The sequence below is a fragment of the Pyrus communis genome, chromosome 13, assembly GCF_041283825.1.
Source record: "Pyrus communis isolate YQ-2024b chromosome 13, ASM4128382v1, whole genome shotgun sequence".
Lineage (NCBI taxonomy): Eukaryota > Viridiplantae > Streptophyta > Magnoliopsida > Rosales > Rosaceae > Pyrus > Pyrus communis.
This window is the reverse complement of record NC_142577.1, coordinates 8,884,920-8,906,600: the sequence shown is the minus strand read 5'-3', so window position 1 is coordinate 8,906,600 and position 21,681 is coordinate 8,884,920. Positions and strand designations below refer to the sequence as shown.

Sequence of the window (21,681 nt, the reverse complement as noted above, 5' to 3'; positions counted from 1 at the left end):
AACATTGTCCTCAATGTTTCAAGCTTAAAACACACCAAACAAAAGTAAGCACATAAACAGCAACTAAACATACTAAACATAGCAGAATGTATCTAACAAAGAGAAGAGTTTTAGAGATGCAAATCTAGAATTGGAGTGCTTTCTCGGGCTTCCTTTGTTGACCACAGGCTTACTCTTGAACTGAGCTGGAGATTCTTTTGGTTTCCTCCGATCGTTGATTTTCCTTTGTGCTACTTTTGAACTGGGTAGCAGGATTCTTTTGGTCTCCCCCGAAGGTCTGAGCTTCCTCCTCTTATCTGTTTCTTTGTTCAATCTCTCCAATTCGTATTGAAGAGGGTTAGAGGATAGCTCAGCAAAGCTAGGTAAGCAACCAGGGAATAGAGTCTAGATAGACTCCAAGTGCCTGCTGATTGCTTCTTTCACTTTGCCATGCAAGTAATATCAAGGACAAAGGAAAAGACAGGGAAAGAGCATGATATGAGATACCTTTGCTTTCGCCCTTGATGATATGAGATACCTTTGCTTTCGAAGAGGCAACGAATGAATCGACATGCTTCGATCCACCGTTTTCTCTTGCCTCCTTTGTACTCCAGGCATTTGGTATCTTCTTTGGGGAAGAAGAAAGAATTGAGTGATTTGAAAGGCTTTGCTGGGAGTGCGCCCTCAGAGGTGAGAAAGAGTTGGGCATTTTCTTCAGGTTTGCCTTGCCATAAAAGATGAAAGTCGACAAATATAGGGATTTCCCAATAGCAAGTGGTGGTACTGTTCTCTTACCCTTGTCGACAAACGTTTTGATCCCGCAAATCCGGCTTTTTGAAATAGTGACGACTCTTCGATCTTTGAAGACGCCTCTTCGATAAAGCTGCACGCGCTTTCTGAAAAGCAGAGAAAGCGTCGCCGAACTTTGCGCTTGTCGGCTAAAGACGTGTAGCTGCGATGATGGCCTCCACGTGTTGAACGCGTTTTCTGAAAAGCTGAGGGAGCGTCGCCGAACTTTGCGCCTCAAATTCCGGCTTTTTTTTTTGAATCGGTGGACGCGTTGCCTTGGCTTTTTATAGAGCTATCGATCACCGCCAACTTACACACTCTGAAGATTTCCCATTCTGAAAAAATTTGTCTCCGGCCTTTTGAAAATTTACTCCGTCCACCCCTTCTCTTTGAACACTTTTGAAAAATGGCAAACCCATCGAACCTTAGCTTAGAATTGAGTCTCCGCAGTGATATGGGCGTGCCGCGTCAAGGTAACGTATGGCGCCCTTCTTTCTTATCTTCTAACGGTCCTCTTACAGGTGAAGACTCCGTGATGCAGGACGCCACAACAGCTACGATAGTAGCTTGGAACCTCCTCACTCCCAGAGATAGTCAGCTGCTTTCAGGACGGTCCGATGAGTTGGCCGTTCAAGAGTCCTTGGCTCTCAGCGTTCAGTGCGCAGGCTCTGTGTCCAACATGGGCCAACGCCTCCTTGCTCGCTCCCGTCAAGTTGAATCTTTGATGGCGGAGGTGGAGAACCTGAAACAAGAGATCAAACAACTTAAGTACGAGAATAGAACTTTGCATGTGCTTGCCAATAACTATTCGTCGGGCATGAAGAGGAAGCTTGATGAGATGCAAGAATCTCAAGGTCGGATGCAAAGTGACCGTCAACGGCTTGCGTCTTTCTTCCAGGGGCACCTCTTTCCTGGGTCATCCAGCGTTCCGCCAAGTATTGGGGCCTGGAATGCTCTATATCCTATGCCTCCCGCTCCTATGCCTCTTGCTCCGATGCCTCTTGCTCCGATGCCTCTTGCTCCGATGCCTCCTGCTTCGATGCCTTCCGCTTCTAGAGTTTTGCCTCGTGGTGGGTCTTCACGCAAACAAAAACAAAAACAACCTTTGTGAAGCTCCATTTGTTAGATACATTTGTAATTTCTCGAAAATTAATAAAAAAGCTTTGTTTTATTCACTGTATTGGGTTGCCTCCCAAGTAGCGCTTTCTTTTACGTCTTGTAGCCGGACGAAGAACACAATCATGCCTTAATGGAACCCACGGCATGGAGTTGATCATTGAATGGATGATGATACTTGAAATGTTCCGGCAATGGTTGAATTTCAAGAGTGGGTGCCCTAATCATTGACATCAACAACATATTAGTCAAAAACGACTTTGGATTTTGAGTTGGTGGCTTACCTACATGCTCCAATAAGAACTTAAGTACATCCTCCACGAAATGCTTCTCAAAACATTCAAGAATTGGATCTTTGTATGGAGTGGAATAGAGATCTGTCCTAAGATCCATGTAAACTCTTTCACCAAATTGGATTTGAGTAGGTGCCTGCAATGAAGAATGTAACACACGATTAATTGAAGTGGGAATTGGAATTTGAGTTGGTGGCTTACCTATGGGCTGCAATATTGGCTCTAAAGTCGCAGCACATTCAACAAATGCACAAGGGATGTTTTCATTCAGATTGGACATTCTAAAGGTTGTGGCTGTGTGATCCACTCCAATTTCCTCCTTGATGAATTCAAGATGCTCCTCAACCACTTTTTCCTCGTGAATTGTTGGAAAGGTGTCCAAGATGTCTTTCTTCCCCTCATCTTTCATGGATTGCATGAACCTGCCAGGGAAGGGTGCATTTGGGGGAACAAAGTTAGAAATAATTAAATTTGGAACAACCTTACTTGAATGGGGTGGTGTAGGAATATTGGGAGGTTGCGGCAAGGGTTGTTCTTCCCTTGCCGTGCCTTGTGCATCCTCCTCTTCGAGCAGTAGCAATTCATCCATGGGCTCATCTTGAATTTGTTCCATGCATTCTGCATTCTGCCTAAATTGACTGTTCCACTCAGCCAACTTTTTTGCTTGATAGAAATCCTCAATTGGTCGCCAAAATGCGTCTTGTTGAAATGGTTGAGCTTCCCTGCCCTGCTCCACAGAATTCAGTTGTTGAATAACTTCCTTATAATAATTTGATATACCTGAATTTGGATGTGAAGATTGAGGGGAAGGCTGTGGTGGTGCATATGAATCCTCATATGGTTGCCAATATGTTTCTTGGTGAGTCTCCTTAGCTTGATTTTGTGAACCCTGCACCAAAGAGTTTAATTCATTAAGAATTTGATTATAATCTATTGACGAACCTGAGTTTGGTTGGGCATATTGAATATGAGGTTGTGGTGGATGCATAGACGTTGAATAGAACTCCTCATAAGGCTGCCAATATCCTTCTTGTTGAATATGTTGAGGTTCCCACCATATAGAGTTTGAATGATCACTCCAATCGGAATTGTAAGTATTGGAAAACACGTCGTTCCTTGATTGATTATGATCAAATGTACCAACTCTTTGCGTTTGGTACTCTTCCATAAGCTGTGACAAAAGAGAAGCACTATCAAGTGCCATGTCTTGCGTCTAAAAATAAAACTAAAAATATATACACACAAACGAAAATAAAACAATCCAAGAGATTAGCAAAGTTGCTAATCCCCGGCAACGGCGCCAAAATTTGATGCGAGAATTATACGCGCACAAATTAAACCCTCTTTTTGACAATTGTAGTATAAGTATAAGTAGGGATCGTTCTGGACCGGGGATTAGGAGGGATTGTTAATCACTTGGATTTTGACTCAAAAACGTAAAAACAATATAAAACACTAAACTAGACTCAAAGAATGTGAAACTAAACGTTAAAACATTAAGACAAACCAAAAGACTCAAAATGCTTTAAAAACACAAACTAAATTGATTTCTAACTAATTTGACAATAAAGTAAAGGGGGGATTGTGTTTGGACGAGATTAAATTAAATGGACAAATTGTAATTAAAGGCAAAACGTAAATATGAATGAGATGAAAATATGGATGATGGAATAGCCAAGGGGTTCTTCTCCACACATGTTACACTTGCATACAAGATTGATTCTCAGTTGGTCTTTCGATAAATTATGATTTCTCAACACCCCGGGTTAATTAGGTCCGCTTAAATTAACCGTCAAGTTTTCCTTAAGTTAATGAATTGGATGACATCATACGACAACCCAAAGCATTCTTCAAAAGTTCCTTACATGACATCATAATAAAGATACAATCAAAGATCATTACGTTCAATGAAAACTATAAGTGTTGACGAGGCATTCGTTACTATGATTGCATGAAACTTATGCCAAGAATTTATTTAACGCGATTGTTTATAAGCAACCTCCACTACTTGTGAATATAAGTTCATAACGATTAGGTGAAACTCACTTATATTCTAGCGTCATATTCATGCATGAAAATTAAGCGCGCATTCTCAATAAACATACATAAATAAGTTATCAATCAAACGGTTAAACAAATTGAATCCACAACTTATGAAATTCCAACGAAAGTTAATCAATTCATATTGCAAACATAAACATAGTTTCGAATCACCCCCTAGCTAAAGGGGGTTTAGTTCCTCATAACTTTGAAATCAAAGAAACACCTAAACATTCCAACAACTCAAACTTGAATTGTATGAACGTTCAGGCACTCTTCTCTTCCGTACAAAACAAAGAGAATTGAATTTAAACATTGAAATCAAAGAAACACCTAAACATTCCAACAACTCAAACTTGAATTGTATGAACGTTTAGGCCCTCTTATCTTCCTCTTTATTGTAGCATAAGGTCTAGGGATAGTTGGTTGGGGGGATGGAAGTGTGGAATGGAGTGGGGAGTGATGGAAATGGAAGATGGTTTTTGGATTCTAAGGGAGAGAAACTCACGGCTAGAGAGAAAGAATGGATGGGTTTGTGTATGAAATGAGATGATTCTTGAATGAATGAATGCAAGGGTATTTATAGGAGGAGTGGAGATGTATATGGCTATTTGTTTAAGGTGTTTGTGGTTGCAATGATGAAGAATTGCATGTGGAAATAAAAGGGAAAATGTGGTGAAATGATGAAGTAGGAAGGTGGAAATGCATGTGAGATGTTGGAAAGGAAATGGGAATATGAGTAGGCTATGGCATGGGAGTTGTTTTGTTGGTGTAAATGTGCCATGGTTGCAATGATGAAGAATAAAGGGTGCATGTGGGGTGGAATTGAATGAATGCAAAGTGAATGAATAATGAAATGAGTTAAATAGGGAGAATGTGGTGAAATGATGAAGTAGGAAGGTGGAAATGCATGTGACTTGTTTGTGGAATAAATAATGAATGGTGGAATGATGAAGAGTTGCATAAAGAATGCATGTAGGGTTAGCTAGGTTGGCTTTGTTTGGGTGCATGTGTGTTAATGGTGGTTTTGCATGTGAATTGATGGATTGTTTTTGATGGAATGGATGGTTCTTTGCATGGCTTTTGAAGTGATTGTGGGCTTTGGAATTGGAAGGAAATGCATGGCCTTGGGGTTGGTTTAAGAGAGAATGGGCTAGGCCCTTTGTTTTATGTCCAAAATGAATACAAGGCCTTCAAATTCGTCCAACACTTTGGCTCCAATCATATGCTATCCATTCCAAGCCCAATTTTGCTCCAAAATGCTCCAAAATGCATCTTTTTGCTTCCTTAGCCATATGAACCTAAAAACACACGAAAATGGCTTAAACTACTAAAACAACTATGAATTAACAACATAGATGCACGAAAACAAGCTAAGTAAGTCGCCTAAATATGCTCCTATCATGGAGTGATGGAGGAAGGGTTGTATGGTGGCTGGAATGGTGGAGATGGCTGCGGCAAGGCTTGGAAGTGGCTGGAATGGAAGAGAAGGTGCACGGGCAGAGATGGTTTTGGGTGATGGATGCTACGGTTTTGAGAGTTTTTGGTTGTATGGATGCACGGATTCAAGAGTGAATGGGAAGATAATCTGTGATAGAGGGTGGCTGTGAATTATGTGTATGGGGGGTGTGTGAATGAATGGGAGATGAAGGTGGCTGATGAGTGTGTGCGGATGGATGAATGAAGGGGAGCTACGGCTTAGGGAATGAATTAGGGTGTGAATGGCTGAATCAAAATGGGAGTGACGGCTAGGGTTATGGTTTAGGGTTTATGAATGAATGGCTGAGATGGTTTTGAATGAATGAATCAAATGGTCACGGCTTAAGGGGATTTTTGTGGCTGAAATGGTTTGAAAATCTGAAAGAATGGATGAATAGGGTGCGGCTACTTGTAATTAGGGTGATTAGGGTTAGGGTTTAAATGCACAAAAGGGCCTAAAATGCCCCCCCTTGCACGGCAAGGGAAGGGACTTGGGCTAAAGCCCACGGCATTGGTTGGAATTTGGGCTAGGGCATTCGTTTTGTGTCCTAAAGCGCCTACAAGGACTTCAAAGTGGCTAGAAAATACGGACGTTTAAGATTAGGAAAGGTTACCAAAACGGGAAACTTAGGGTTAACTTTCCTAAAATAGGAAACCTTGTTTGAGTAGGATTCCTCGTTTTGGTAAGAATTCATCGTTGGAGTAGGAATTCGTCGTTTCTTCAAGTCTTCAATTCATTCATTCCTCTTTCGCTCCAAAAGGCTCCAATTTGCATCTTCTTGCACACTTTGGCCTTATAATCTGAAAATACACAAAAGTGGCCTTAAACACTAAAACAACTAAGTAAACACAACATAAATGCACGAGAACAAGCTAATTAAGTCGCATGAATATGCTCCTATCACCGGATGATACCTCCTTTTAATCTTCACTAGGGCTCACGGCATGGAGGGGTATGTCCTCCACCGTATGCTCCTTGAAATTCTCGTAGTAGGGTTTCAACCGGTGTCCATTCACTTTAAATTCATGTCCCGTCTTCAAGCTTTGAATTTGGACTGCACCATGAGGAAAGACATTAGTAATAACAAAAAGACCTATCCATTTAGAACGTAACTTACCTGGGAACAAGCGAAGGCGAGAATTGAAAAGTAACACTTTCTGCCCTATTGAGAATGTCTTGCTCCGAATCATCCTGTCATGGTACGCCTTTGTTTTCTCTTTGTAAATGCGCGCGTTCTCATAAGCCTCATTTCTTATCTCCTCAACCTCATTCAATTGAAGCTTCCTATGAACTCCAGCGGCATCGATGTCCATATTGAATGTCTTTATGGCCCAATGTGCTTTGTGCTCTAATTCAACTGGAAGATGGCATGGTTTCCCATAAATGAGCCGAAATGGAGACATCCCAATTGGTGTTTTGTAGGCGGTACGATATGCCCACAATGCGTCATTCAAAGCAAGCTCCAATCCTTCCGAGTTGGCCCAACAGTCTTCTCTAAAATCTGCTTGATTTCTCGATTAGAAACCTCGGCTTGCCCACTTGTTTGAGGATGATAAGGTGTTGCCACCTTATGTCGGACATTATACTTCTTGAGCAACGCCTCTATGGTCCGATTACAAAAGTGAGAACCTCCATCACTTATAAGAACCCTTGGCATTCCAAATCTTGCAAATATGTTAGTTTTCACAAATTCTGCAACCACTTTGGAATCATTAGTCCGGGTGGCTTTTGCTTCCACCCATTTCGAAACATAATCAACCGCAAGTAAAATATAAACACAACCATAAGATGAAGGAAAAGGACCCATAAAATCAATGCCCCAAACATCAAAGATTTCGACAGAAAAGATGGGATGTTGCGGCATTTGGTCCTTGGCACCTATATTGCCCGTTCTTTGGCAACGATCACAAGTCACACAAAAAGTTCTAGCATCCTTAAATATAGTAGGCCAATAAAGTCCACATTCTAAGACTTTATGTGTTGTTCTTTGAGTGCCAAAATGACCCTCACATGCATAAGTGTGACAGAAAGTTAAAATTGAATTAAACTCCGTTTCATGAACACACCTACGTAAAATCTGATCAGGGCAATATTTCCACAAATATGGGTCATCCCACACATAAAAACGTGCATCTTTTTTAAGTTTATCACTTTGTTGCTTGTTTAGGGTGCTTGGAACTTGTTTAGACACTAAATAGTTCACTAAATCGGCATACCATGGTGCACTTACCTCGATGGACAGCAACTGTTCATCTGGGAATGTCTCTGGGATAGGCATGGCATCCTCCTCATGCACCAAACGGCTTAAGTGGTCAGCCACCACGTTTTCACTTCCTTTCTTGTCCCGGATTTCGATGTCGAACTCTTGAAGTAGGAGCATCCAACGAATAAGTCTTGGTTTGGCCTCCTTCTTCGTAAGTAAGTACTTCAATGCTGCATGATCAGAATAGATTATAACTTTAGTACCAAGTAAATAAGAACGAAACTTATCTAAAGCAAAAACAACAGCAAGAAGTTCTTTTTCCGTTGTGGAGTAGTTCAATTGAGCATCGTTTAGGGTCCGAGATGCATAGTATATGACATGCGGCTGCTTGTTCTTCCGTTGGCCTAAAACAGCTCCTAATGCATAATCTGAGGCATCACACATAAGCTCAAAAGGAAGGCTCCAATCTGGTGGAACTATGATAGGGGCCGAAGTAAGCATCTCCTTTAGGTGTTTGAAGGCCTTCTCACAATCCTCGTCGAACTTGAATGGCACCTCCTTTTGGAGAAGTCGGCATAGGGGTTGGGAAATCTTAGAAAAGTCTTTGATGAATCGCCTATAAAATCCTGCATGTCCAAGGAAAGAACGAACCTCTCTAACCGAAGTAGGTGATGCGAACTAAATAAGCACACAAATTAAAACCCTCTTGTGACAATTGTAGTATATGTATAAGTAGGGATCGTTCTAAACCGGGGATTAGGAGGGATTACTAAATCACTTGGAAACTGACTCAAAAACGTAAAATAAAGTTTAAAACACTAAACTAGACTCAAAGAATGCAAAACTAAACACTTAAAACACTAAGACAAACCAAAAACTCAAAACAGCACCCAAAATACTCAAAACTGCCTTAAAAACACAATCTGGGCAGTTTTGAGCACTTTGGTGAATTTGGACGAATTTGGGTAATAAGTTGAATCAAAACACTTAAAAACACAAACTAAGACACTTTCTAACTAAAGTGGACACTAAAGTAAAGGGGGATTGAGGTTTTGACGAAATTAAACTAAATGCACAGATTGTAATTAAGGGCAGAATGTAAATATGAATGTGATGAAAATATGGATGAAATGCTAACTAGAAGGTTCTTCTCCACACATGTTACACTTGCATACAAGATGATTTTCAGTTGGTGTTTCGATGAATCATGAAACTCAACACCCCAGGTTAATTAGGTCCGCTTAAATTAACCGTCAAGTTCTCCTTAAGTTAATGAATTGGATGGGACAGCGCATACGCAATTCAAAACATTCTCCAAAAGTCCTTTACGTGAAAAGCACAATAAAGATACAATCAAAGATCATTAAGCAACATGAAAACTATAAGTGTTGACGAGGCATTCGTTACTATGATGAGCATGAAACTAGTGCCAAGAATTCATTTAACGCGATTGTTTATAAGCAACCTCCACTACTTGTGAATATAAGTTCATAACTATTAGGTGAAACTCACTTATATTCTAGCGTCATATTCATGCATGAAAATTAAGCGTGCACTCTCAATAAACATACACAAATAAGTTATCAATCAAACAGTTAAACGAATTGAATCCACAACTCATGAAATTCCAACAAAAGGTAATCAAATCATATTGCAAGCATAAACATGGTTTCGAATCACCCCCTAGCTAACTAGGGATTTAGCCTCTCATGTTCACAGAAAGAGAAATAAAATTGAACTTAAACATAGAGAACAAAGGATTGATTACACCTAAAACGCCCAACGAATCCACTTGAATTTCTGCACGTTTCAAGCCTTCTTTCTCCTTTCTTCTTGCTGCGGCAGAGAAGGTGTATGGTGTGTTTGGATGTTATTTTGGGTTTAGGATGGATTTAGGGAAGTTTGGTGGTGCGGCAAGGATGGGGGAAGGCTGCGGCAATGGTGGGGAGTTGCTGGAATGAAGGGGGAAAGCTGCGGATTAGGGTGAATGACGATGGGAGTGACGGCTTAGGGAGGATATCTGTATGATGGTGGCTGAATGATAGAATCAGAGGTGAATGAATGAGAAGGCTCTAGGGTTAATAAGATAGGTGCGGCTGAGATGGTTTGATGAATGAATGGAAGGCTACGGATTCAAGGGGAAATATGGAAGGGTGCGGCTAAGTGTGTACACCTAGGGTTTGAAATATGTATGGTTCCAGAAATTAACCCTAGCTTATTTTTATTAACTAAAATAAATTCAAAGGCTTCTAGAATTTAGGAAATAAAATCAGAAATTAAAGAGGGAATGATTAAAGGGTGCGGCTAGGGTTAGGTTAGGAGAGGGAAATAGGGTTTAAGTGCATAACATTGGACAAAAATGCCCCCCCTTGCACGGCAAGGGAAGGGAATTAGGGTTAAGGCACGGCAAGATTGTGTAATTGGGCTAGGGCCTTGGTTTTGTGTCCTAAAGTGCCTACAAGGCCTTCAAAGTGGCTAGAAAATACGGACGTTTAAGTTTAGGAAAGGTTACCAAAACGGGAAACCTAGGGTTAACTTTCCTACTTCAAGTAGGAATCCTTGTTTGAGTAGGAATCCTCGTTTTGGTAGGAATTCATCATTTCTTCAAGTCTTCAACTCCTTCATTCCTATTTTGCTCCAAAAGGCTCCAATTTGCATCTTCTTGCACACTTTGGCCTTATAATCTGAAAATACACAAAAGTGGCCTTAAACACTAAAATAATTAAGTAAACACAACATAAATGCACGAGAACAAGCTAATTAAGTCGCATGAATATGCTCCTATCAAATTCTCCCACACTTAACTTTTGCTAGTCCTCGAGCAAAACAAAACAACTAAAGTAAACAAGACGAAACAAAACAAACAAAACATAACCTAAACCTTCCAACGTTTGCCTCAGGGATTTCCAATGAAACATGACATGTCAAAGATCATTACTCACATAGCTTTTAGTCTTTCTTCCCCTCGAGCACATACTTAATCATAGTCACCATTCACTAGTTCGCATTTAATCAATTAAAACACATTTTGAATGTAGTAACATGCCTTAGAGACTTCCCTCAATTCCTCACTAGTTATGCACTCAATTTTCACTCAGATTTTCTAACTACACACCCTACAATAGTTATATGTGAGAAGATTGATGTAAACATGAAAGACTAGTACTCACATATGTTATAACAAAGAACGCAATTTCTGGAGTAATTAAACATGTTAAGATATGATCTCATGAATGGAATGCTACTACTTAGACGCGAGAACCAATGACACCATATGCTCATACCAAATTGAAACTCCACAATTGAAATGCACAACACTCAAGATAGAAGTCAAGGGTTGTAACGGGGCTTGGGGTATTGGCTAACAAGGAAAGGTAGGGATAAACAAAAGTTCTTTAAGCAATAGCAAGCAAAGTAATGAAATTGAGACTTAGAATTCACTTAGACTGCAGAAATCAACTTTTAGACAAATAGGGGAGATTCAAACAACTCTTAGGGCCTAATTCATTGTTTTGGACCCTTACTTCAACAAACAATACTTTTCAACTCTTTCTCACTTCTCTTTTTTTTTTTCACTTTTTTTTTTTTTCTTTTCTTTTCTTTTTTTTTTTTTTTTTCTAGCCGTGCCTATGGCACATCAACTCACGTCCATCATCCTTCCCCCACACTTATTTTCTGCAACACATTGATCAAAAGGAATTCATTTTTAGTCGTGCTTACTATGCTTCAAGAACAAGGGTAAGGATGGTCCTAATCTAGGCTAGGTGAGGGTAGTGTGGGTTAACAAAGAACATGGGCTAACACGGCTCAATGGGGTTAAACTTAAACACAAAATGAGTGAAGGGCACACGGCTTATTTGGCTTTGATGGTGGTCACTACACAACTTCATCTTGAATATGTGTTATGCAAATCAATAACATGCTTTGAATGAAATGGGCATGAGTTCTAGCATTTGGAACTAAGTGATGAAACGCCTTCTAAGTAGTAACCAAGCAAAGAATAATGAGATCATGCAACGACTTTAGAAAACAATGATGCACAGATTATTACTCTCCAAATAAACGTTTAGGCTCAAGTCTCTCAGGGATGTAGCGTTAGTTTGAGTTCATTCCTTCAAGCATGTTACAAAAACTAATTTTCCTTTGGGATTACATGTGAATTCGTAAACTATAACTACAAACAAGCATAAACCAAAGAGTATATCAAACGTCCATCCATGTTTGTAACTTTCTTTAACCATCATGCAATTAAAAACCAAATCCTCATCATTGTGTTGGAAGGTAACCTACGACACAAACAAACACTCAAAAACAACTCTTTTTGGGTTTTTCAAAACAATTTTTCAAATTTTTATGGGATTTTCGGATTTTTAAGTCAACACACTCTAAAACACTCTAAAATAGCTTAAAAACACTTAAAAACAGCAAGGAACAACATTGCAAGTTATGGGTGATAAAATCCCACGAATTTGCACCAACACAATTAGTTACCCCCCCCCCCCCCACACTTAAATCAAACATTGTCCTCAATGTTTCAAGCTTAAAATCACACTAAACACAAGCAAACACACAAACATGGCAGAATGTAAATAACAAAGAGAAGAGGTTAGGGACGCAAATCTGGTTATGGAGTGTAAATGCCATCCTCTCCTTGTTGATTGCATGGGTTACCTCCCACGAAGCGCTTGCTTTAACGTCTTCCAGCCGGACGAGACCTTCTTTTCTCACTTAGGACCCACGGCATGCAATGGGATCTCCTCCACAACATGCTCAACAAAGTTCTCGTAGTACGGCTCAATGAATGGGAGGGGATAGTGATCCTCCCTGATTTTGGTGGTTGGGTTCCTAAAATCCATATAAATGATTGATAGGAGCATATTTAGGCGACTTACTTAGCTTGTTTTCGTGCATTTATATTGTGAATTCAGAGTTGTTTTAGTAGTTTAAGCCATTTTCGTGTGTTTTTAGTTTCATATGGCTAAGGAAGCAAAAAGATGCATTTTGGAGCATTTTGGAGCAAAATTGGACTTGGAATGGATAGCTTATGTTTGGAGCAAAAGGAATGCACGAAATTGAAGACCTAATATCAAAGGATCCTACCTATTCTAGGTCACAAAACTTGCAACCTTAAGCCATGCCGTGTGTCCCCTTAAGTTTCCCTTCCTTGCCGTGCAAGGAAGGGCTTTGTTTCCTATTCTAACTACTTAAAACCACATTCCTTTTCACCCCAATCTCAACCACACCTCACATACCTTTTCCATCCCAAATCCTTGCCTAAATTCAGCATTAAATCACATTACTTTTCATTCAAACCTTTGCCGCAAGTAACCTTTCCTTTCTTCCCTTTCATTTCTGATTTCATATCTCTTTTTCCTTATGGATTTGGGGTTAAATCCTTTCCTAAACTATGTAATAAACCTTAGGATTCTTTCTCTAAAATTTCCCACCATAGCCGCACCCTACATGCATTCATTCTTCATAAATCAGCCACATGCACTTTGCCTTTCATCATTGCACCACAAATCAGCCACATGCACTCCCATTCTCTCCCAAAACCGTGCATCCCATAACCCATTCACCCTTTGCCGTGCATTACTCCCTTCATTCCAGCCAATCCACACACCTTTCCAACCTAGCAGCACCCTTTAATCATTCACCCTAGCTGTCACTCCCATGCTCTCCCATTAATTAATTCAAGTCCATATCTGATTACCCTAGGGGTCTAAGTGCCTATATATACTCATATTAACCCCTAGATCAGAGGACCACCTCTCATACACATTCATTCACGCCAGAAATTCATTCCCTCTCTCTAACACAGCCATACTTCATCATTCTTCATATTTTCTGCCCAAAAACACTCCTTGCCTTCCCCTACATCCATCCCTACCCTAAACACATCATTCTACATCATCCATAACCCCCAAAACTCACCAAAACCCCTTGTGCCGCAGCAACTAGAGGAGAAGAGTCTTAAACGTTCATACAATTCAAGATTGAGTTGTTGGAATTTTTAGGTGTACTTCGATTCTTGTTTTCAATGTTTACTTTGTTATTACTCTCTAAGTTTGTTGTAATCATGAGTGGCTAAACCCCTAATTAGTTAGGGGAAAGTTTGAAGCCATGAACATGTTTGAAATATGAATTGATTTCTTCCAATTGTGATTTGTTAAGTTGTGATTGCAATTCAATTATCTGTTTATTAAAAACTTGTTTTTGTATGTTGATTAGGGATGCATACTTAGTCTTCATGCATATACTCGATGCTAGTTTATAAACGAGTTTCACCTAATCGTCACAAGTTTATAAACATGAGTAGTGAAGGTTGCTAGTCACAACCGCGTTAATTGAATTCTTGGCAAGAGTATCATGCATTCATAGTTACAATTGCCTCGTCAACACTTATAATTTTCATAGAGCATAATGATCTCTCATTGTATCTCTTCTATGCATTCATGTTGAGAACCATTGGAGAATGAATTGAATTGTCGCATGCATCATCCAATTCAATAACATAAGGAAAATTTGAGAGTTAATTAGTGCATCACGGTTAACTTGGGGTGTTGAGCATCATAGTTAATGAAAAGCAATTGGAGAATCGATTCATATACAAATGTGTCTTGTGTGGAGAATGGACCTCTAACTAATCCATCCATTATCTTGTTTTCAAGGAATTCGTTTTACAATTCTGCCTAGTTTATTAACTTGTTTTGTTATTTCAATTTTCGTCAAATCAAAACCCCCCTTTACTTTCTTGTTCTTTAGTGCTTAGAATCTGTTTAGTTTATGTTTTAAAATGTTTTGAATCAAGCCATAATCTTAAATTCGTCCAAAATTGGGTTTAAGGTCAGAAACTGCCTAGTTAGTGTTTTTAGGCAGTTTTGAGTCCTTTGAGTCTTTGTGAACGTTTTTAACCTTGTTTTTATGTTTTTGAGTCAGTTTAGAGGTTTTAGCAAGCCCTCCTAATCCCCGGTCTAGAACGATCCCTACTTGCATCCTTACTACAATTTGACAACAAGAGGGTTAATTTGTGTGCTTAACTATTTTCGCATCAAATTTTGGCGCCGTTGCCGGGGATTAGCAACTTTGCTAATCCTTTGGATTGTTATTTTCGTTTTCTTATTAGATCAGATTCTTATGTTATTTTGTTTCTTGTTCTAGGTACTTATTTATGACTCGGAGTTCTAATCCGGTTCACGAACATATTTTAGACTTTGACGACGATTTTGAGCGTGAGTTGAGACGAAAGAGAAAGAACCCAGAATCTAGCGAATCAAGTGAAAGTTCCGAGTCCATTTTTGAATTTGAAGAAGAGGAACCCACGATAAGAGTGGGTGAAGAAGACATGGCAGCAGACAACCGAACAATCAAGGAGCTTTCCGCTTCGGGATTGGCCAATGCCGCACCCTTGTGCATTCAATACCCAAGGGCGGCTCAAGACAAGACCGACGAATTTGAATTGAAGTCAAGCTTGTTGCACCACATTCCAAAATTCCATGGACTATCCATGGAGGATCCCAACAAGCATTTGAAGGAGTTCGAGGTAGTGTGTTCAAGCATGACTCCAGTTAACATTGATGGTAGCATTTTGAAGATGAAGGCTTTCCCGTTCTCACTTTTGGAGAAGGCCAAAGATTGGTTATACGAGCTAGCACCCGGAACGGTCACCTCTTGGGAGAGCATGAAGAGGGTGTTTCTTGAAAAGTTCTTTCCTACTTCAAGAGTCATTCTCTTGAGAAAGAAGATTAGCGGAATTCAACAAAGTCAAGGGGAGTCTTTTCCAACATACTATGAGCGTTTTAAAACCCTTGTTGCATCATGTCCTCAACATCAAATGAAGGAGGAGCTTCTAATTCAATACTTCTATGAAGGTCTTCTTCCCATTGAAAGGCAAATGCTTGATGCTTCGGCGGGAGGAGCGTTGGTGGATAAAACTCCTATGGCAGCCAAAAACCTCATTGCAAACCGAGCTCTCAATGCACAACAATACGAAGGAATTGGGCAAAGGGACCCCCCACGGCAACAAGTGAATGAGGTAAGTTCTCAATCTGACCTTCAAACTCAATTAGCTAATCTTACTTCTCTTGTGTCTCAGATGGCCGAAGGAATGAAGATCCAAAGTCCAATTGTATGCGGCGTATGTTCTATTCAAGGTCATCCTTCGGAAAAGTGCCCTCAATTGATTGAGAATGGTGGATGGGAGAGTGCAAACGCCATTGGATTTCCAAGCCAAAATCAACCAAGGAATGATCCATATTCCAATACATACAATCCGGGTTGGAGAGACCATCCAAACTTCAAGTGGAGGGAGCCTCAACAACCTTACCAACAAGGAGGCTTTAGGCAGCAACCCCCGGGGTTTTACACCAAAACCCACGGCCAAGACCAAACCCAACCCCAATCCGCCCAAAACCATCAAGGTACATCTTTAGATAATGCTACTATTCTTAAGTTGCTTACTAGTTTGTCTCAGGGGCAAGAAAATCAAAACAAAGTATTACAAAACCAAGAAAGGGTATTGCAAAACCAAGACAAAAGGGTGGACCACTTAGAGAAGCAAATAAGGCAGATTGCGGAGTTTGTGGGACAATTCCGAGACCAAGGCAAGCTCCCAAGTTCAACCATTGTCAATCCAAAGGGAGGGTTCGAATCTGCCAAAGCAATTACTTTGAGGAGTGGAAAAGAAGTTGGCACTACATCCACACCATCCAAAACAAGTCCTAACGAAGAAGAAACATTGCAACATGAAGAGGAGGCTGAAGGGAAGCCCACGGCAAGGACACAACTTCCATTGCCGCAAGCCCAAAAGGACCAAAACTCATCCATGCCATTCCATTCGGCCACCAAAGGTAAGTTGGGTTCAAATTTGATTAATTCTAACCCCGTTCCACCCAATGTTCCTTTTCCTCACAGATTTTTGCAAACAAAGAAGGAGGAGCATGAGAAGGACATTCTTGAGACGTTTAGGAAAGTTCAAGTCAATATCCCGCTCCTAGATGCCATAAAGCAAGTGCCCAAATACGCTAAGTTCTTGAAGGAATTGTGCACTACAAGGAAGAGGGCGTCACATAAAGAGGTAGTAAGGGTAAGTGAGAATGTTTCCGCTGTTTTACAAAGAAAGTTACCACCAAAGTGCAAAGATCCAGGTAGCTTTACAATCCCTTGTATTATTGGTCAAACTAAGTTCGAACATGCTATGTTAGACTTAGGAGCTTCAATTAACGTCATGCCATACTCTATTTATGCTTCAATGAACCTTGGTGAATTGAAAAATGATGGTGTGATTATTCAGTTGGCCGATAGATCTAATGCCTATCCAAAGGGCGTATTGGAAGATGTCTTAGTGCAGGTGAATAATTTGATCTTCCCAGCGGATTTCTATGTCCTTGAAATGGAGGAAACCACCCATGCTCCATCCTTGCCGATTCTTCTTGGGAGGCCATTCATGAAGACGGCACGAACTAAGATAGACGTGTTTAAAGGCACTTTAACAATGGAATTTGATGGGGAAGTGATTGATTTTAATATTTCTGAAACTATGAGATTTCCTAATGATGATCACTCATGTTTCTCTATTGATATTCTTGATTCTTTGGCGCAGGCACACCTTGATCAATTGCATGGCGATGCACTTGAAACGGTCATTACAAATGGCATAGAACTGAAGGATCACATGGCTGCCACCATAGCAACCCACGGCACACAATTGAACACCCATGCCGTGGCCTTTGATGAAGATGTAATTGAGACCGTGGCAGCCCTAGAGTCATTGCCACGACTCCAAGGTAAGCCCCCTAGTCCACATTCAATTCCAATTTCTACTAATAAGTTGCTTCCTTCTATAGAACAACCACCTACACTTGAGCTCAAACCATTGCCAAACCACCTGAAGTATGTGTTTTTGGGCGAGCAAGACACATTGCCCGTCATTATTGCTTCATCACTCACGGCACAAGAGGAGGAGAAGTTGGTGGGGGTTCTCAAAGAGCACAAGACGGCCATAGGGTGGACTTTGGCCGACATCAAGGGTATAAGTCCTACCACGTGCATGCATCGAATTCTCATGGAAGAAGGCGCCAAACCATCAAGGGAAGCCCAACGTCGACTCAACCCACCAATGATGGAAGTAGTGAAGAAGGAAATCATCAAATTGCTTGATTGTGGCGTCATCTATCCCATCTCGGATAGTTGTTGGGTTTCACCGGTCCAAGTGGTTCCCAAGAAGTCCGGAGTCACGGTGGTGAAAAATGAAGAAGATGAACTTGTGCCTACACGCATTCAAACTGGTTGGAGGGTGTGCATTGACTATAGGAAGCTAAATGCCGCAACAAGGAAAGATCACTTCCCTTTGCCATTCATCGATCAAATGCTTGAAAGGTTAGCCGGTCATTCTTTTTATTGCTTTCTTGATGGTTATTCGGGATATAATCAAATTGTCATAGCACCGGATGATCAAGAAAAGACCACCTTTACTTGTCCATTTGGTACTTTTGCATATCGTCGTATGCCATTTGGTTTATGCAATGCACCGGCCACTTTCCAACGATGCATGGTAAGTATATTCTCCGATTATGTTGAAAAGATAATTGAAGTATTTATGGACGATTTTAGTGTTTTTGGGGACTCATTTGATGATTGCTTGCATAATCTTACTTTAATCTTGAAAAGATGCATGGAAACTAACCTTGTTTTGAATTGGGAAAAATGTCATTTTATGGTTAAACAAGGCATAGTTTTAGGTCATATAGTCTTTGAAAACGGTATTGAGGTTGATAAGTCGAAAATAGATCTTGTACGTCACTTACCCTCTCCAACTTCGGTTAGAGAGGTTCGTTCTTTTCTTGGCCATGCAGGATTCTATCCTAGGTTTATCAAGGATTTCTCGAAGGTTGCACAACCTCTTTGCCGTCTCTTACAAAAAGACGTGACGTTTGAATTCACCAAGGAGTGCACGGCATCATTCAACCTACTTAAGGAGTTGTTGACCACGGCACCCATCATTGTTCCACCGGATTGGAGCCTACCTTTCGAGCTCATGTGTGATGCGTCCGACTATGCTTTAGGAGCAGTTGTAGGACAAAGAAAGGACAAGAGGCCGCATGTCATCTACTACGCCTCACGGACGTTGAATGATGCTCAACTTAATTATTCCACAACCGAAAAAGAACTCTTGGCTATTGTATTTGCATTAGATAAGTTTAGATCATATCTTCTTGGTACTTAAGTAATTGTTTTCACTGACCATGCAGCCTTGAAGTATCTTCTCACCAAAAAGGAGGCTAAGCCAAGACTCATTCGTTGGATGCTCCTACTTCAAGAGTTCGATCTTGAAATCCGAGACAAGAAAGGGTGTGAAAACGTGGTGGCTGACCACCTAAGTAGAATGGTGTGTGAGGAAGAGTCCACCCTCATTTTAGAAACGTTTCCGGATGAGCAACTTCTGTCCATTGAGGTAAGAACCCCTTGGTATGCCGATTTGGTCAATTTCTTGGTGTCTAAGCAAGTTCCTAGTACCCTAAACAAGTTCCAACGTGATAAACTTGTTCATGATACACGTTTTTATGTTTGGGATGATCCGTATTTATGGAAATTCTGCCCAGATCAGATTGTGCGTAGATGTGTGCCCGAATCTGAATTTAATTCCATTCTTACATTCTGCCATACTTATGCATGTGGGGGACATTTTGGCACCCAAAGGACAGCCCTAAAGGTGTTACAATCTGGATTTTATTGGCCTAATCTCTTTAAAGATGCTAAAATGTTTTGTTTAACATGCGATAAGTGTCAAAGAACAGGTAACATAGGGCCTAAGGACCAAATGCCGCAACAATCTCTCTCATTTGTGGAAATTTTTGATGTTTGGGGTATTGATTTCATGGGCCCCTTCCCTCCATCTTTTGGTTTCACTTATATCTTGCTAGCTGTCGATTATGTTTCCAAATGGGTGGAAGCCAAAGCCACCCGTACTAACGATTCTAAGGTTGTTGCAGATTTTGTGAAATCTAATATTTTTGCTAGGTTTGGGATGCCACGAGTTTTAATTAGTGATGGGGGTTCTCACTTTTGTAACCGCACCATTGAAGCTTTGCTCAAGAAGTACAACGTTACTCATAAGGTTTCCACACCTTATCACCCTCAAACTAATGGGCAAGCGGAAGTTTCAAATAGGGAGATCAAACAAGTCCTAGAGAAAACCATGGGACCCTCAAGAAGAGATTGGAGTTTGCGCTTGGACGATGCATTGTGGGCCTATCGTACGGCTTACAAAACTCCCCTTGGCATGTCACCTTTTCGGCTTATATATGGTAAGCCATGTCATTTGCCCGTTGAGTTAGAGCACAAGGCACATTGGGTTGTGAAAACCTTCAATTTGGACATAGACGCTGCTGGAGTTCATAGGAAGCTCCAATTAGATGAACTTGAGGAGATTAGGAACGAGGCTTACGAGAATGCTCGCATCTACAAGGACAAAACGAAGGCTTATCATGATAAGATGCTTCGTACCAAAACGTTCTCCAAGGGGCAGAAAGTGTTGCTTTTTGATTCAAGACTTCGGTTATTCCCTGGTAAGTTACGTTCTAAATGGATTGGACCTCTTGTTGTTACTAATGTTTTTCCTCATGGTGCAGTCCAAGTCCAAAGCTTAAAAAGTGGCCACGAGTTCAAGGTGAACGGACATAGATTGAAGCCATACTATGAGAACTTTGTGGAGCATGTTGTGGAAGAGCTTCCCTTGGGTGCCGTGGGCTCCAATCTGGAGTGATTGGGTTCTTCGTCCGGCTGTACGACGTTAAAGCAAGCGCTACTTGGGAGGCAACCCATGCATTCAACAAAGGAAGACCTAGAAAGCACTCCAATTCCAGATTTGTGTTCCTAAACTCTTCTCTTTGTTGCTATTTCGTTTCTGCCATGTTAGGTTGTTTAGTTTGTTTGTTTGTTAATTGTGTGAGTCTATGCTTGAAACATTGAGGACAATGTTTGATTTAAGTGTGGGGGGGTAACTAAAGTGTTTTGATGCAAATTCATAGGGTTTTATCCACCATAACTTCTAATGTTGTTTCTTGCTGTTTTTAAGTGTTTTTAAACTGTTTTAGTGTGTTTTGACTTAAAAATTCGAAAATCCCATAAAAATTTGAAAAATTGTTTCAAAAAACCCAAAAAGAGTTGTTTTTGTGTCTTAGGGTACCTTCCAACACAATGATGAGGATTTGGTTTTAATTGCATGACTATTAAAGAATGTTGTAAACATGGCTGGAAGTTGATTTATGCTTTGGTTTATGCTTGGTTATGGTTATAGCTTATGAATTCACATGTAATTACAAAGAGAAAATCTGTTTTTGTAACATGCTTGAACGAAGGAACTTAAACTAAAGCTACATCCTTGTGAGACTTGAGCCTATAATGTTCTTTGGAGAGTATAAATCTGTGATTTCTTGTTTTCTAAAGTCGTTGCATGATCTCATCATTCTTTGCTTGGTTGCTACTTGGAATGCATTTCATTATAGTTCCAAATACTAGAACTCATGCCCAATTCATTCAAAGCATGATATTGATTGCATAACATACAATAAGATGAAGTTGTTAGTCAAGCCAAAGCCAAAAAGCCTATCCCTTTTCACATGTATTGTAGGATTACCCCTTTTGAGCCTTTTCAAGCTTATTTTCTTTGTTAACCACATTATCCTCACCTAGCCTAGATTAGGACTTTCCATACCCTTGTTCTTAAAGGATAGTGAAGCATGACTTAGAATGAACTCCTTTTGATCAATATATTGCAGAAA

The 21,681-nt window shown here is 40.4% G+C and overlaps 1 protein-coding gene across 1 annotated transcript in view; it reads right to left on the bottom strand.

Moving 5' to 3' along the window:
• Positions 1 to 2,007: 2,007 nt before the first annotated feature.
• The window catches only part of LOC148691720 (uncharacterized), a 39,950-nt gene continuing 20,276 nt past the window's right edge, over positions 2,008 to 21,681 (bottom strand). Inside the window, exon 4 of the mRNA XM_088683397.1 lies at positions 2,008 to 3,066. Within this exon, the coding sequence (XP_088539523.1) occupies positions 2,008 to 3,066 (1,059 nt within the window). The remainder of the gene's footprint in view (positions 3,067 to 21,681) is intronic.